Source organism: Microcaecilia unicolor, chromosome 11 (assembly GCF_901765095.1).
Source record: "Microcaecilia unicolor chromosome 11, aMicUni1.1, whole genome shotgun sequence".
Classification (NCBI taxonomy): Eukaryota; Metazoa; Chordata; class Amphibia; order Gymnophiona; family Siphonopidae; genus Microcaecilia; species Microcaecilia unicolor.
In genome coordinates this window covers 178,944,061-178,962,392 of record NC_044041.1, presented here as the reverse complement: position 1 = coordinate 178,962,392, position 18,332 = coordinate 178,944,061, and the positions used below count along the sequence as shown (strand labels likewise).

At 46.7% G+C, this 18,332-nt stretch overlaps 1 protein-coding gene and 1 long non-coding RNA gene across 2 annotated transcripts in view; both read left to right on the top strand.

Annotated features, from left to right (window-relative positions):
- Nucleotides 1–18,332, top strand: part of LOC115480151 — a 134,716-nt gene that overhangs the window by 94,223 nt on the left and 22,161 nt on the right. The gene's annotated exons all lie outside the window — the stretch shown is intronic.
- On the top strand, nucleotides 11,594–15,451 carry LOC115480149 (mRNA decay activator protein ZFP36-like). The gene is made up of 2 exons (XM_030218633.1): nucleotides 11,594–11,713; nucleotides 13,267–15,451. The coding sequence occupies exons 1-2, from the start codon at nucleotides 11,678–11,680 to the stop codon at nucleotides 14,179–14,181; spliced, it is 951 nt and encodes a 316-aa protein (XP_030074493.1). The 5' UTR covers nucleotides 11,594–11,677; the 3' UTR covers nucleotides 14,182–15,451.

The window sequence follows — 18,332 nt, the reverse complement described above, 5'->3', positions numbered from 1 at the left end:
TAAATGAGGTAAGCATAGCAGGAAGGCACCACAAGCCATGCTTATCCCGCTTACCTCACCTCCCACAGCCCTCGTTTGCCTGCGCCTGCCTCGCGCTGCTCTGGGGGGGTTTAAATCTTTTTTTTATTATCTCCGTCGAAGCGGCCGCGTCATTGAAAGCCCTGCCCTTCTCTTTCCTTCCCTTCGTGAGTTCGTTCCCTGAGTCCTGCCGTCTGACGTCATTTCCTCTTTCCGCGAGGGCGGGACTCTGAGGGAACAAACTCACGAAGGGAAGACTAGAGATGGGCAGGGCTTTCAGTGGCGCAGCTGCTTCGATGGCTGTTGGGGGGGATGTTGGGGGGAGAAGAGGGCGGGCAGGTGGATATGAATGGGAGGGGAGGATGGGGGTGAAGGAGAATCGCTGGACGTGGATGGGAGCGGGAGGGGAGGGCAGGGGAGAGAGGAGAATCGCTGGGGATGGATGGATGGAGGGGGGCAGGGGAGAGAAGAGAATTGCTGGGTATGGATGGATGGAGGGGGGCAGGGGAGAGAAGAGAATTGCTGGATATGGATGGAGGGCAGGGGAGAGGAGTTGCTGGACATGGGTGAATGGAGGGGAGGGCAGGGGAGAGGAGAGTTGCTGGACATGGGCGGATGGAGGGGAGGGCAGGGGAGAGGAGGGTTACTGGACAGATAGATGGCGGGGAGGGCACAGAGAGAGGAGAATTGTTGTACATGGTTGGGGGGAGGGAAGGGAAGACAGGAAGGAGATGCACATGGATGGAGGGGAGAGAGAATAAATTCTGGACATGGATGGAGGGGAGGGAAGGCAGAGGAAGGATATGCACATGGATGGAGGGGAAGGGATAGAGAAGAAATGCTGGACATGGAGAGGAGGGGAGGGAAGTGAGATGAACATGAATGGAGGGGAGAGAGGAGAAATGCTGGAAATGGATGGAGGGAGGAGGGGGAAAATGCTGGACATGGATGGAGGAGAGGGAAGGGAGAGAAGAAATGCTGGATATGGATGGAGGGAAGGGAAGAGAGAGGAAGAAGATGAGAAGAAGGAAAAAGAAGAGAGAAAAACTGCACATGGATGGAGAAAATAGGCAGAAGCTGGGTCCACTGGACAGTCAAGTCTGCGGAGGAACCAGCTTTTACTTACGGATGTAGGGCAAGAAATGAAGAAGAAAGGCGGAAAGTAAAGAAATAAATGGAAGGAAAGAAAGCCCTGGAAACGGAGTTAAGAGGACAGGTAGCAGCAGAATCGGATACTGGGCCAGCATGATCAGAAAAACAAAGTCACCAGACAACAAAGGTAGAAAAAATCATTTTATTTTCATTATAGTGTTTGGAATATGTCCACTTTGAGAATCAGGCGCTCAACATTAAAAGTTTATATTTATTTACTTATTTATGGCATTTTATCCCACATTAAACATGAATTAAATTGGAACCTGGGAGCATTTAATTTTATTTTCCTGGAGAGAGTAATACATTGCCCCCCCCCCCCAGGCTCTCTCCCCGTCTATAGCCAGCTCTGCAATTTGGGGGGGGGGGGGCACAGAGGTGGACCAGGGAGAGAGCCTGTTGTTAAACATTTACCAGCACACCACTGCCCACCAGCTATCGCTAAGCATATGCTACTGTTGGGTAGGCCTGAGCACTAAGTGGGTGGACCCCAACCACCCAGGTCCACCTGTGGCTATGCCACTGTCCTATACCCTTCTGTCCTGAGTGTACTCTCCAGGAAGGTGTAGTATCTTTGGTGCTTTGATGCATTTTTTAGTTTCTTGGCATAATTTACTTGGGAGTTCTATCTCTGCTTATCACTTAAATATATAATATTTTTGTTGTTGTAGTTGTAACTGCAGATTAAGCCTTTTGGAGCTCTTCAGGGGTAAATACAGAAGGTTCCCTCATGGGACGTGCAGAACCTTGAGAACAGCCACTTTGAGTCACCATCCCTCAGGGTGGCTTCAGGTCCCAGAATGGAGTGCACTGATTCTCTGCTCTGTTTACAGTTATATTATACCTGGGAGAAAAGCGAAACAAGAACAGTCAGATGGGACAGGGGAAATTTCTTCAAGGGCTCAGGGAGTGACGGGAACAGGTCTGCTGTCTGTGCAAAGTGAGTCAGCACAGAGGGAACGAGGAGGCTATGGCAGCTCAAGAACCTCAGGCTGGAAACAGTCCATAAGAGTTGTTTTCTTTCTTTCAGTAACTTCCTGGCAGCTTGTGACAATCATACTCTCTGTTGTGACAGTTCTAGTCAATGCTGTGGAAGGGCTTGTTGGGAAGATTTGTCACTTTGCTGCTAGAAAGAGAAGAACTTGAATGGAAAGTAACTGAGAAAGGTTCAAGTGTGATCTGCAGTTTGCCTTCTAAGATTAAAAACAAAACAAACAAACAAAAAAGTAGAGACTGAGTCATGTATTTTAGGAACAGAAACGCTAAAGAATAATGTGTGATGGGGTGTGACCTTAATCCTTAATTCTTACATAGTAATATGTTAATTTAGAACAAACTTCTTACTCTGTTCATAACTATATCTTTTGCAATATAATGTAAGCCACATTGAGCCTGCAAATGGGTGGGAAAATGTGGGGTACAAATGTAGCAAATAAATAGGCAAAGAATTTTAGGGTAACCCTGTCTGATTTCATGGCTGGAGCACATTGCAACCAGAGCCCGAGGGGATGGTAGGGAGTAAAGGGAAAGGCATTACAGCTGCAAAAAGTGATAATGCCTCTGTACAAGTCCTTAAAGAGACCTTGTCTTGGCTGTTGCTGAGTCTCCACCATCTTATGAAATGAGACTTGAGGACCAAAATATATACAGCAGGGGGAGAGCAGTGGCGTAGCCAGACCTGACATTTTGGATGGGCACATAGCTAATATGGGTGGGCTCTATGTATGAGTAGTGTTTCTTGGGCTATTACAAAATAATACATTTGATGATGGATTTCTAAGTAGTCTGCCCAACAGCTGCCCTGCATCAACATAAACCACATACATACTTAATGGAGGGAAAAAAAACAATATTTTTAAATACAGTTAAATTATGCCATAATCCATCAGAGCCATCATTTTGATTACAAGAGTAATCAAAATGCTGGCTGGTAGTGAGCTTCTGGGTGGGGCATTCTGATTACACTCTTGAGTATGAACACATTACATGACACCCCAAATTTTAAAAAATATATGTATTTTACCTGCTGGGCAGCTGCTTGCATGTGGTGCAGAAAAGCACCCTGGCTCCTGTTCCTGTTGTGTGGGGCCGCAGGGGAGTGCTGCTATGATCGATTTGAGAGGAGACTAATAAATAAAATCATCTAGACCCAGCTGGTAGGCACAGGGTGGAGGCGCCGCGCCCGCGACACAGCCGACAGCCTTTCCCATGCGGCGCCATCGTGCTATGTGCACTGCAGGGAGCAAGGCAGTGCAGCGTGCAGCTGAGCTTCTTTACATACCAAAATAACCAAACCAGAGTGATGCAGACACAGCGGCCGAGAAGGTAGTAGTTGAACAGATCGGAAATGGAGCGCGAGAAGCAAGAGCGATGCAGCGCGGAATGGCAATGCAGCGCAGGTCTACGAGGACCAAAAGAGCCTGCCAGTGCTGACTGCCAAAAAGCAGGCAGGGGGTGGCTGAGCCGCGACGGCAGAAAGGCTGTGGCTGTGTACTTTTTGGCGCTTAAACTGGGTGGGCCTGAGGGGAAATTGGGTGGACCTGGGCCCACCTGTAGCTAAGCCCCTGGGGTAGAGGCGGTGGGAGGGAGCATGACAGAGATATTCAAATGTCCCAAGGGTATAAATAGTTTATATTCATTAAAACTTACTATACCACCCAAGCTAACTCGCAGATCTGGGCAGTTTACAGTCTAAAATAACAAAAATATAAGAGAGGGAAAGGAACTACAGTTTTACAGTGGCACTATGAAGAAAGACTAAGGAGGCTAGGGCTTTTCAGCTTGGAGAAGAGACGGCTGAGGGGAGACATGATAGAGGTGTATAAAATAATGAGTGGAGTGGAACAGGTGGATGTGAAGCGTCTGTTCACGCTTTCCAAAAATAGCAGGACTAGGGGGCACGCGATGAAACTACAGTGTAGTACATTTAAAACAAATAGGAGAAAAGTTTTCTTCACCCAACGCGTAATTAAACTCTGGAATTCGTTGCCGGAGAATGTGGTGAAGGTGGTTAGCTTAGCAGAGTTTAAAAGGGGTTGGACGGTTTCCTAAAGGACAAATTCCATAGACCGTTACTAAATGGACTTGGAAAAATCCACAATTTTGGGAATAACATGTATAAAATGTTTGTACGTTTGGGAAGCTGCCAGGTGCCCTTGACCTAGATTGGCCGCTTTTGGGGACAGGATGCTGGGCTTGATGGGCCTTTGGTCTTTTCCCAGTATGGCATTACTTATGTAACTAGATGGTGCCATTGAAAATGCAGAGAAACTGCTGCAGTACTAACCAGTGAGTGCCAGAGATGGAGTTAGGGCAAATCCGGAAGTTATCAGGACACCACCAATATTCAGTGCAGCTCGGAAACCTATCCGATCAGTAGGACCCCACAGATAGGTGTCCTAACTTGCCCAGATAGTTCTCTGGGTACAGGCCTTGAATATTAGGCAGTAGCCAGGCAACACTCGGATATTTAGTACCAGTGCCCAAATTAGGCCTGGCATTTAATATCGGCTGGAGTGTAGGATGCTGTCAACATGCTTTGCATGTTATTCCTGCGGGATTTTATTTGCTTTTCCTGAAGAAGATACATGGAATGCAGTCTCACATTCAGGAGCAATTTTATAAGGTACTGAAAGCTGACCCACTGGCAACCTAACGTTTATGGTGTAGCTTTGATGAGTGTGAAGATTTTGAGTCCATCTGAAGGATCTGCTGTATATTTGGAGAACTGATACTTGGCAATATCTTTTTTTTTTTAATTATTATTTAACACATTTATATCCCACATTATCCCACTTAGTTGCAGGCTCAATGTGGCTTACACAATACCATAGAGGTAGGCTCCGATTCAATAATACAAATACATAGTAACAGTATTAAGCATGTAACAAACATCGTATAAAACATCAAGCAAATACAGAGGGGGTAGTGATAGAAGTCTAGTAAGGTCCATAGTTTGCTGTGTCGCAGGAAGTAGGAAGTTAATTTGGATATTAGCATTCACAGAGTGGAGTGTTAATTCATCGTTTGGTGATATTTCATACATGAACTCTTTACTGTTCTGTGGTGCTTCCCTATTTGGTGGTAAGAGAGCATTGAGCAACACACTTTTTCCTCATAAAGGTCTTTCCTTGGATAAAAGTTCTATTTGATTGCATATTAATCTGAAGGACTTTTATACTTAGTGCTTTCACTGGTTCAAGCTGTTAATAATATGTTGGTAAGTATGAATGAGATGGAGTGATTGTGAGTGTATTAATAAATATTTTTAATTTGTTTAAAATTGTCTGGAGATCTGTATTTGAATATTTCTCATTTAATATCGGGGTAAAATTCTGCCTGCAGCAGTCAGCAGCTTATTAAAAATTGCTGACCATCACAGGCTGAATAGTGGACCCAATATGTTTTAACCCACAGTTCAGCATGCTAAAAGTTTCCTGAAGGTTAGTCTTGTTAGTCGAAGGAAGCAGAAACAACACAGTGACCCCTGGAACTTTATAGAGGTCAATTTAGTGAGGTCTAGGCTTTTGAGGGCACTCAACTTTGTTAGATGCAAATTGAAGGGAAGTGTCAGTAGTTTGTAAACTGTATAGGAATGAAAAATAAACAACAACAAAAACAGAGAGTGAAAAGGGTAAGGGGATGCACTCAGGAGTAATCTATGGAAATACAGTGCAATCCGCTTAAGTGCAAGGGTCTGGGACCAAAGAAATGCATGCAGTTAACCGGAGCGTACACTTAACCGTTGTGACCCAAAGAAGCTTGACGTCTGATAAACTACTACTACTACTTAACATTTCTAGAGCGCTACTAGGGTTACGCAGCGCTGTACAGTTTAACAAAAAAGGACAGTCCCTGCTCAAAGGAGCTTACTACTACTACTACTACTATTGAGCATTTCTATAGCGCTACAAGGCATACGCAGTGCTGCACAAACATAGAAGAAAGACAGTCCCTGCTCAAAGAGCTTACAATCTAAAAGACAAAAAATAAATAAAGTAAGCAAATCAATTAATGTGAACGGGAAGGAAGAGAGGAGGGTAGGTGGAGGCGAGTGGTTACGAGTCAAAAGCAATGTTAAAGAGGTGGGCTTTCAGTCTAGATTTAAAGGTGGCCAAGGATGGGGCAAGACGTAGTGGCTCAGGAAGTTTATTCCAGGCGTAGGGTGCAGCGAGACAGAAGGCGCGAAGTCTGGAGTTGGCAGTAGTGGAGAAGGGAACAGATAAGAAGGATTTATCCATGGAGCGGAGTGCACGGGAAGGGGTGTAGGGAAGGACGAGTGTGGAGAGATACTGGGGAGCAGCAGAGTGAGTACATTTATAGGTTAGTAGAAGAAGTTTGAACAGGATGCGAAAACGGATAGGGAGCCAGTGAAGGGTCTTGAGGACAGGGGTAGTATGAGTAAAGCGACCCTGGCGGAAGATGAGATGGGCAGCAGAGTTTTGAACCGACTGGAGAGGGGAGAGGTGACTAAGTGGGAGGCCAGCAAGAAGCAGATTGCAGTAGTCTAAACGAGAGGTGACAAGGGTGTGGATGAGGGTTTTGGTAGAGTGCTCGGAAAGAAAGGGGCGGATTTTACGGATGTTGTAAAGAAAGAAACGACAGGTCTTGGCAATCTGCTGGATATGAGCAGAGAAGGAGAGAGAAGAGTCAAAGATGACCCCAAGGTTTCGAGCTGAGGAGACAGGGAGAATGAGAGAGCCATCAACAGAAATAGAAAACGGGGGGAGCGGGGAGGTGGGTTTGGGGGGGAAATGAGAAGCTCGGTTTTGGTCATATTTAATTTCAGGTGGCGTTGAGACATCCAGACAGCAATGTCAGACAAGCACGCTGAAACTTTGGTTTGGATGCAAGGTGAGATATCAGGGGTAGAATCTTACAATCTAATGGGCAAAATGTCAAGTTGGGGCAGTCTAGATTTCCTGAATAGAGGTATTGTGGTCAGGTGCCGAAGGCGATATTGAAGAGGTGGGCTTTGAGCAAGGCTTTGAAGATGGGCAGGGAGGGGGCCTGGCGTATGGGCTCAGGGAGTTTATTCCGGGCATGGGGTGAGGCGAGGCAGAAAGGTCGGAGCCTGGAGTTGGAGCCTGGAGTTGGCGGTGGTGGAGAAGGGTACTGAAAGGAGGGATTTGTCTTGAGAGCGGAGGTTACGGGTAGGAATGTAAGGGGCGATGAGGGTAGAGAGGTAAGTAGGGGCTACAGATCGAGTGCATTTGTAGGTTAATAGGAGAAGCTTAAACTGGTCTTTCTGATTCAAGACATGAAATTTGACTGGGATTGACACCATATTCTTTAGCAATAGATGCTTGACTTTGTTTGTTTTCTAATTTTGTAAGAACTTCTATTCGTTCAGCCAGTGTTAGTCTTACAGTTCTGCCGCGATGACGACGACGATGACGACCCCAGTGTACACTCTTAACAACATTCGTTCACTTATTCTGCCTGTGGCAGTTAAAGGGGCGGTAAATTTGAAATCTTGTTGGTTGTCACGTGCCAATCAGCTTCCATATTCCTTGCGCACGCTTACGCGGAGTCTTCCCTGCAGAGGAGCGGTCTTAAACCATGCATATAAGCAAATCTTGCACTTATTAGTGGTGCGCTAAACCGAAGTTTGTCCCCATAGAAATTGATGGCACCAAAAACGGGACCGAAGTACGGCATGCAGTTAAACAGAGCATGCGCTTATCCGACGTGCACTTAAATGGAGTGCACTGTATTTCTTTAAGGAAAGGAGGTGGCTGTGATGGAGATCAGAACCACGTGTCGAGTAGATGAGGGATTATAGAGCTTAGTAGTTGGTATGGATGGGCAGACTGGATATGCTGTATTGTCTTTATCATCGTGTCTAAGATTTATAGGAAAATCATGATACTTTTTTACTGCACTACCTTACCATATTTGTTTAACTTTATGATGCCAAAACTCCCTTCAGGTCAAAATAGATGAGCAAATTAGAACAAAAGATGATAATGCCTCAACATAACCAATGAATCATAGACAAGCTCTCTTTCTCTTCCCCCCCCCCCCCCCCCCCACCAGTTTTCTGTGATTCTACAGCCTTGAGGAAACCCTTTTCCAATAGAATTCCCCATAATCATGCAGCCGTATACTCCCTTCCTCCCCCCCGGTACCCTTCAATAATCACACAAGAAATGATATGATGACCTACAAGGTTGCAGCTTTATTGGATGTGTACACAGCAAGCAAAAAATTCCTATCCTGAGCCAGGAACCCCAATTAATAGCTATGTAATGCAAGGTTCCACGTTAGGAGTCACAGACCAAGAAAGGGATCTAGGCGCCATCATTGATGATACGTTGAAACCCTCTGCTCAATGTGCTGCAGCGGCTAAGAAAGCAAATAGAATGTTAGCTATTATTAGGAAAGGAATGGAAAACAAAAATGATGATGTTATATAATGCCTTTGTATTGGTCCATGGTGCAACCACACCTCGAATATTGTGTGCAATTCTGGTCGCCACATCTCAAAAAAGATATAGTGGAATTATAAAAGTTACAGAGAAGGGTGACGAAAATGATAAAGGAGTTGAGACGACTTCCCTATGAGGAAAGGCTGAAATGTCTAGGGCTCTTCAGCTTGGAGAAAAGATGGCTGAGGGGAGATATGATAGAGGTCTATAAATGATGAGTGGAGTGGAACAGGTAGACATGAATCATTTGTTTACTCTTTCCAAAAATACTAGGACTAGGAGGCATGTGATGAAGCTAGAAAGTAGTAAATTTTAAACGAATTGGAGAAAACCTTTCTTCACTCAACATGTAATTAAACTCTGGAATTCATTGCCAGAGAATGTGGTAAAGGCAGTTAGCGGGGTTTAAAACAAGATTTGGACAGCTTCCTAAAGGAAAAGTCCATAGACTGTTATTAAAATGACTTGGGGAAATCCACTGCTTATTTCTAGGATAGGCAGCATAAAATTTATTGAACTTTTTTGGGATCTTGCCAGGTATTTGTGACCTGGATTGGTCACTGTTGGAAATAGGATGCTGGGCTTGATGGTCTGTCCCAGTGTGACAATGCTTATGTACTTAGATACAGTCTGCAGTTTCCATACATGCGTATAGCCCTTGATCTGCAGTCCAGGGTGGATGCTTGTGCCCTTTCCTGTTGTGACTCCATTTATGCCCCTTGAGCAGTGCTAACTTTTCTTCCCCAGCTGTACCGCACCCTTCACAGCACAACTCCAAGGGCTCCAGTTCATTGGCTCAGGAACCTGCCTTCCCAACATCTACATCACCATCCATGCTACGTTGTGGTTGGGAGGGCAGAAACAGGAAATAGAAAAAGGGCCAAGCCAACTGACTCGTCCCCTTTTATCCTTCACCTGCAGCCCACCTCCACACTGGTCTGTTCCTCCCGCTTCCCCTTGGGGAGTGGCATCACCTAGTTACCCTCACCTTCCTGAGCACTGCAGCCCAGTGGTTCCAGGACACTGGGGATCTAATCAGTTCAGAAAAGCAGAGGTTGCCAACCGCTTCCATTAGCAGACCACTGTAACCCTTCCCTCTCCCAGGGCTGATCAGGACAGCAAGAGGAGAACAGAATCAATACTTCTACCCAAGTCTTCCTCCTCTTATGCCACCCAGGGCTCAACTGTTACTTTAAAGATGCAGTTCAAGGCAGGAGGAGCCAACTTTTCAACATGATTGGGGGTGCTAAACCCAATGGAAATGTCCCCTCCCTGGACATTGTAAAATAATTTTATCAATAGTGGGGGATGCTCAAGTTACCCACAGAGCTGGCTCCTATGGCCTCAGATGCATCCACTCTCATCCTCCTCTTATGATGGTTAGCAGGGGAGTGGAGAGAAGTACAGGAAAAAATAAAGAGGAGATTGGGGAGGATGGGGATATATGAAAAAGGGTGGGGGAGGGTTTATGTGTGTGTGTGTGTGTGTGTGTGTGTGTGTGTGTGTGTGTGTGTGTGTAGGTATTTACATTTCAAATGAGAAGGGGGCATCTGAAAAGGGGAGAAGGGTGGTACAGATGATCAGGGTGGGTTGGAGGAAAGCAAAGATAGTGAAGATATGAAGGAGAGCATGGACTGAGCTTGGAGATGGCCACCACTTCCCTCCTCTCTAGATCTCTGAATCTGTTTGCCTTTTCCCTCGTCCCATCCCAGCCTTTATATTTTTCCCTCCCCCTGCTGTTCTAGAATCTTCCCTCTCTTCATGCCTCTCTTTTCTTCTCTCCCCATCCTTCATTCTCTCTTCCCTTTCCTCTCCCATCCTAGATTGCCCGCCCCTACACTCCCAAAAGAATTAAATTATTCAGACACAAAAAAGCTAGTTTGTTTTGCGACTCTATTAAATGTATATTATTTAATGTGTAAAATAAATCAAGTTTATGCAACTGTGCCACATAAGAGCAGCAATATGTTGCAAAATTGATCCAGGAGTTGCCACAAGAAACTGGCATTACCCTGGCCTGTCACTGTTGCCTAAAGAAAAGCAGAAAAGCTTTAATGTTTCTTCTATGAAAACTTAGTATTGGGAAAACTAATGAAAGGAGCAAGGGTGTTGTAGTGAAAGAGTGAGGCGCTCTCGTGTGCGCCCTCTGCTGGATGACAAGCGGTAGATCCGAGCGCAGACTGGCAGAGCTTGTCACAGATGTGCCAGCTCCTCAGTGCCTCTCCACTCTCATCTCTCCCTACATTCCTCCCTGGGAACTCCATTCACTGGGTAAATCTCTCTTATCTGCACCCATCTCCTTCACTGCTAACTCCAGACTCCGTTCCTTTTATCTTGCTGCACCTTATGCTTGGAAATAGACTTCCTGAGCCAGTAGTAAAGCTCCATCTCTGGCCGTCTTCAAATCTAAGCTAAAAGCCCACCTTTTTGATGCTGCTTTTAACTCCTAACCCTTATTCACTTGTTCAGAACCCTTATTTTATCATCCTCAGTTTAATATTCCCTTATCTCTTGTTTGGTCTGTTTGGGTGTCCTAATTAGATTGTAAACTCTGAGCAGGGACTGTCTCTTCATGTTCAAGTGTACAGCGCTGCGTACATCTAGTAGCGCTATAGAAATGATAAGTAGTAGTAGTGGTGGGTGCACTGCAGCGCCCTCAAGATTCACTGTACCCAGTGAGGGGGGGGGGGGGAATTTGTGTTCAGTTTAGCCCTATTAATCCTGTTGACTATAAAGAAGAAAAACAATAAATAAATGAGAGAACCCGTATCAAAGAAAACAATTTAGGGACGATGGGAGAGATTGGGAGAAAATGTTCATTTCTGACCGGATGCTGAGCCCCACGGAAAAATGGGATCCCTGTATGTACAGTATCGACAGCATTATACAACAGCCCCTCCCTCCCTCCTGCTTACTGATTTACTGCCTGGGCTGCTGGGAAGAGTGAGGTCATCCCAGGGGCGTTTCTCATCGCCTCCTATAAAGTTGCTGCCCCGAGCAGACGAAGGATCAGGGGAAGGAAGCCGGATCCGAACTGACCAGAGACAGTTGAGAGCCGAGCATAAGTGACTGCGGCCATGTCTTCCATTCTGGATATAAACACTCTCATTGAGGTAAGCGATAGCCGGATCGGAGACAGTCACAGGGAGCTGGGGGGAAATGAGCCTTTTGTCTGATCGGGGTGGGGGGCGCTTGACTACCACGCAGAGGTCTCTGAATGGGATAGAACTGCTGATGTGGGAACTTTGGGTGGAGATGAGTTTCGTTTTGGGGGAGTCGATGTCTTATCCTTTGGACCCTTCTCCCTGCGCCTTCAAATAAACCGGTTTGTACTTTAGCTGCGAAATGATATTTTCAGGTACAGTCGTCTCATAACACGTGGCTTCTGTCCCAACTCTTTTTCTCTTTATCCAATAGCTTCCCGATCCTTTTGGCCCCCTGATTTTTTATTTTATTGTATTGCCAGTATCGGACAGAATTTGTTTTGGAGGCTTTTGGGGAATGAGAGGGAATAAAACTGGGAACTCTTATAACCACACCCTGTTTTTCAAGTTTTCCTTCAACCATTCTCCAGCATTTGGGGTTGCATGAGCTAAGCAGGAAGGGTTTCAAATGCTTTCTTAGAGCCATAGGAGTCAGCTCTGTGGGTGCTTGAGCACCCCGCTTTGACTGTGCCCATTGGGTTTAGCATCCCCAATCATTTTGAAATGTTGGCTCCAATGCTTAAAGATAAAAGCCAGAGCAGAGATTGTGTTAAAATGTCCAGTGAAACAGTGGTCACTTGTTAGTAAAAGGGAGGAACGGGAAAAATTGCTGGAGAGAGACAGTGACAGAAGAGAGGGAATGAGCAGGGAGCGGTTTGCAGCTGGCATAAGCTCAGGCTTTAGGAACTGCCACTGCCACCAGCTGAAGGACCTGTAATAATCACATATAACCTTAAGACCTACAACACACTTAATGTCATCTCTCACCCAATTTCTCCTCGTCGCCTCTCAACCCTGTCACCCCATCTTTCTCATTCTCCCTTGTTGCCCATCCTATTTCCCTTATACCTTTCTGTCCCTCTCCATTCACACACTGCGCTGTTGTCACTTTTTCTGAGCTTCCCCACCCCCTTAATTTCTTGTGCATCTGTTTATTCTTAAATTCCAACACTCCTTTATGCTTACCCCTAAAGGGCTCAGCCCACACAGAAGTAGAGAGCCAGCTTTTCTAGAGCTGATGCCTCCTGTACTCCCACCCCAGAATCCCAGATAGGCTTAAGGCAGGCTCATCCAGTTCTCCTGCCTTGCTTCTGGCAGGGGTGGGGAACTCAGGGTGATCATCCCTCTGTGGTGCAAGAGGGTTATAATTCTTTATTCAGGAAATACTGGTATTTCTTGCCCGTTCGCCACTTCGCGCAGGCACCAGTGCTGTTACCAGGGAAATATTAATTAAAGAAAAACAAGTCACAATACTATTGTGAAATCTCTGTGCACTATTTAGCTTTGAATCAGTGAAAGATCCAGGTACCTCCCAGCAGGAAACGAGCAGTCCAGAAAATCGTTTCATCTCATTCCAGGTGCACACCTGTGTAGGTTCGAACCCAGGGAAGCAGTGAGTGTTAGAGTAATGTAGACTGTGTTACCTGTTCCAATCTCCTCCTCACATTTTTAATTTCTTGCAGAATCTCAGAAACCTGAACATACCGGAGGACGTTGATGCTTGCTCAGAGAAGAGCAGCAGCTACCACCGCCGGCACTCAACCTGCAGCACACAGCTGGCAGTTGGCAAACAGTGCAGCAACAGCAGCAGCCGGGAGCAGCTGCCAGACCTGCACTGGCTCCTGCAGAACCCTTGGAGTCCTACCCCCGACTCGAGCCGGCTTCTGTTCCGCACTGATCGCTCCCTGAGTCTCACTGAAAGCGCCATGAGCAGCTACAGCAGCACCAGGTCACCAGTGCCTCCTCCTCCAGGATTCCCACCTCTGAAGCCAGCTGTGCCCATCCTTTCCAGTCGCTACAAAACAGAGCTGTGCCGGACCTACAGCGAAACAGGCAAATGCAAGTACGGCAATAAGTGCCAGTTCGCACATGGATCCCAAGAACTGCGCACGTTAAGCCGTCACCCCAAGTACAAGACTGAACTGTGCCGCAAATTCTGCCAATATGGGGAGTGCCCGTATGGCTCCCGCTGTAACTTCATCCATTATCGTGAGGAAATGGGCATTCCTTTGCCCCACCACTTGCGCCAGAGCCTCAGTTTCTCAGGGGTACCGGGAATCCTTGAGCCCTCCATTTCCCCACCACCTGCTGACCTCCCAGTGGGTTCTGGCTGCTGCAGCTGCCACTGTGCTAAGGTCAGTCCATGGCTGACCCCCAGCATGCCACAGTGCCGGCCACCAGCAAATGACTTTCTTGGGCCACAGCCAATGGTCCGCAGTTCCTCAGCCAGCTCCCTGTCTGACCAGGACTGTTACAGTAGCTCTAGCAGTCTGAGTGGTTCCGATTCTCCCGTTTTTGAGCCCACAAGTAGCAGCAGCAGACAACTGCCTATCTTCAACCGACTGCCTATCTTCAACCGTCTCTCTGTGTCCGACTGAACAGGAATGCTTGCCCTAAAGAGCTAATGCACACACATGCATTCACACATACATACATATATGCTTGGTTTGCACAAGTGAATTCCCATGTCTACAAAGACTGTTCAAAGGCAGCAGGTTCAACTCATTCTGTGTCCGTCAATAAAGCCACTGCTGTCCAGGGGTGAGCCAAGGGGTGACATTGTGGTGCCTTCTCTACTTAATGCAAAACTCTAGCCAAAGATACTTGGCATGTGGGTGTAAATCTTGTGAAGAAGCTAGATTTGTTTGAGGCTTTCTGCCATAATGCCATCCACGGTCTCTATTCATGTAAAAAGCTGTCTGGTAACAGGCCTTGGTGTGGGAGGTTAACTTGGGCTCGGGGCCTTGGGTTTATGTAGCAGGGTTTAGCCCACTGCGCTGTGCAAGGCACCTGTCAGTGGCACTCAGGGACATGTTAGTGCTGGGGCCATTGCTGTGGTGATGGGAATATTTGGGTGGGTGGGTGGGGGGGAAGGAAGGGATGAGTTGGGAGGTATGTTCCTCCGATTCTGGCAGTACCTGTGGAGAAAAGACAGAGTTTAGAGACTGTACTGCCTGCCCTCTGGTGCTCCCCCTCTCCCGAAGGGCTGTTGGCTGGTTCCAAGTCTTTAGGGAGGGTGTTATAGGGCGCAGAGTGCCTCATCTCTGCAAGGCAGAGCCACCAGTCAGGGCCTTTCTAGTTCAATACAATTTTCTTGCTGAGCTGAAATCACGCCTGTGGTTCCTGCACAGATGTCAAGAGTGCAATGCATGTGCAAAACTGGCACAGCTGTGTCACAGGATCACAGCTATGGCAGAGTGGCATTCAAGGGTCACATGTGTGATAGTGTGTCACAGCTGTGGCAAAGGGTTACATATGATAATGTAATGTCACTGATGCACAGGCTGGCACACGTGATAGTGTGACCACACCAACACTGCGTAAAGAAAATACATCAGCAACCACTGGCTGAAATTGCCAAAAATAATTTTTCCAGTGTAGAAAGGGAAAATGAAACCCCTCTATCAGCAATGGAAATTTTGAACTACTAATCATGCACCCAGCCTCATTCTAATGCAAAAGTTTACCTATAATGTATATTTATGTAACCTATTTATTCAGAAGGAAACAAATTTTATATATATTTATCTTTTTGTAATATTTCAAAATAATATATTTTTTTTGTGTAAGAGTAATAAACTGTATGTCCTGAAATGTTCGGCGTATCTTTCATGTGATTAATTGCAAATAAAAGTGTGATGTAATGATGAGTGTCTTCAGCCTATGATTCTTTTCCCACTAGTGTACAAAGCACTGTACAGTCACAGGGTAATGAATAATATTTATAAAGCTCCACCAATGAACACAGTTCATGTGTAGCTACAGAGTCATGATTACACAGAACTAAACAATCCCTTGCTGGTGATTATGGCTTATGATAAACCATTAATACGGATAATTCTATACAGTCAGAGCAGTGATTATTGCTTATAAATCATTATCAGGGTGCACAATCCCTAGGCAGTGATCACTGGTTATGATACGCCATCTGTGTGCATAGTATTATGGGTCACAGAGAAGTGATTATTGCTTATAAAGCACTGTCAGCATACACAGCACTGTACAATCCTAGGGCACTGATGATTATTTACAAAGCATGGTCAGGGTACAGGACAGTGCATAGTCATAGGACAGTGATTATTGCTTATAAAACACAATCAGCTTACATGGCACTACAGTCCTTGAGAAATTATCTACAAAGCGCTGTCTGTATACAGCACTGTACAGTCCTTGGGAAGTGATGATTATTTACAAAGCACTGTTGGTGTACACAGCACTATACAGGCACAGAGAGCATGTGGAGAATAGAATGGCTGGGTGAATGTCCCACTCCAGCTTTTCACAAGAGATCCCCAAGTGCATCCAGCCAGGGTGACTTCCTCTTCCCCATTCCAGGGGCGTAGCCAGACAACAGATTTTGGGTGGGCCTAGGCAAGAAGTGGGTGGGCACCAAGTGTTCTACCCCCCCCCCCCCCCCCAACCACCACTAAAAAATATCTCAGCTGGTGGGAAAACACTTCTTTCCACCTTGGCAGTCCACAGCAAGCATGTGCTGAAAAGTTAGCATGCTCAGGTGCCAGTATTGTGAAGAGTAGTGTTTTCTTTACCATCAGGGGGAAGTCTTCAGCTGACTGAGCTTGGGATCCCCACCAGCTACTGCTAAACGTATGCTACTGTTGGGTGGGTCCGAGCTTTAAATGGGTGGGCCCAGGCCCACCTTTGACTATGCCACTGCCCCATTCCCTTGAGAAACCTCATCCCTGCTGGCTGTAACAGGGAGATGGACCATTTAAAAAAAAAAATAGATAACCCAGTCCTCCCTGCTGAATTCTGCTGTTCCTCCCCCCCCCCCCCCCCCCCCCCAGTGTTTTTTGTATCTGCCTGCTTCTGCAGTGCCCCCTCCCTATGCAGTCCTGACGACCCACGACCCACGTTGGATGCAGCTAAGCAAAGGTTACAGTTCATCTGCTGACTGCTGCCACAACATCCAACACAGAATGAGGCCGGGGTCATTGGAAGGAGTTGGGAGAAATAATCCCAGGTACAAAGTTAATTTGCGTCACACTGCCTCTCCCTCTCCTTGCCTGGCTTTTCCTCTTCACATCTGTCTCCCAGATTCAGGAAATTCTCCCCCTTTCTTCTCCTTGCCAACTTCTATGGTTTATTAGATTTGAAATACTGCTGTTCTTTCAAACAGTATATAAAAACTAGAAACAGAAGAATACAAAGTCCAAACAGGAAAGTAAATAGAGGGTACAGTTAGAGAGAGAGAGACCTCTTTGTCTCTCTGCTGTTCCCTGTCTCTGTTCCTCTGCCTTTCCCCTGGCTGTCTCTCTCTCTCCACTGCTCCCATTCTCTTCTTCCTCTCTGCTTTTCCCCTTGCTTGTCTCTTCATATGTCTATCTCCCTCTCATCACCTCTCCCTTTCTCCTCTCCCCCTCTCTCTTCCTCCCTGTGTCTGTCTCCCTCTCTTCATTGCTCCCTTTTTTGCCTGCCTGTCTCTCTCTCTGCTTCTTCTCTTGCTTGTCTCTTCCAGTGTCTCCCTCTCTCCACTGCTCCTTTTCACACACTCTCCCCTTGCCTGTCTCTTCCTCCATATCTGTGGCTCCCTCTCATCACTGCTCCCTGTCTCCGCTCTCTCTTCCTCTATCTGCCTCCCCCTTTCCTGTTTCTTCCTCCCAGTGTCTTCCATTCCACTGTTTCTTCTCTGTCCTCGCTGTCTGCCTCTTCCCTTGTCTCTTCTTCCCAGTGTGCCTGTCTCCCTCTCTCTCTGCTGCTGTCTCCTCTCCCTGTCTACCTCTCCCCTTTCCTGTCTCTTCCTCCCAGTGTCCGTGTCTCCTCTCCACTGCACCCTGTCTCTTTCTCCCAATGTGTCTCCCTTTTGCCACTGCTGGGTCTCTTCTCTCCTATCTGCCTCTCCCTTTGCCTGTGCTTCCTTCCTATGACTTGTCTCCCTGTCTGTCCACTGCTCCCTTTCTCCTCTTCCTCTCCGCTTATCACAGAAAGGGACCCCATGCCCTGTAGACCTGTGGGCTCCCCCCCCCCCCCAGGTACATATAGTGACCCCATTGCACTCAGGGCCAAATCTAGTAATGAGGGTTTCCCATTGTCTTCTACAGGGATGCTAGTACATAAGACACAGTGTGGATTACTTTGCAGATGGACTGGGGAGAGACTAAGCAGGAAATTTCTTGTACATACGACACACATGATGCATGGCTTCAAACATATAATTTGAGCAATGACTTCATTCCTGTGGTATTAAGCACCCCCTTGATGCATGGAGGCTGTGTCCAGGAACACAAGCTGTGCTATGGAAACCAGGCAAGAGCCAGCACTAGGAGGGGTGGTGTGCGTAGTGGGCCTTACACTATACACTTCACCTAAAGAAGAACAGACTTTTAAGTGGGTTGGCAGACTGAAAACAGGCTCAGGCAGGCCAGCTTTCCTCCGAGCCAGCACTGCGGCCAAACCCTCTGTTTTTGCACACCTGTTTTCTTAAGAACTACCTATTTTCTATATGTTTGTAGCAGGGGTGTAGCCAGACTTCAGCGGGAGGGGGCACATTTTAGCCCCCCCCCCCCCACAC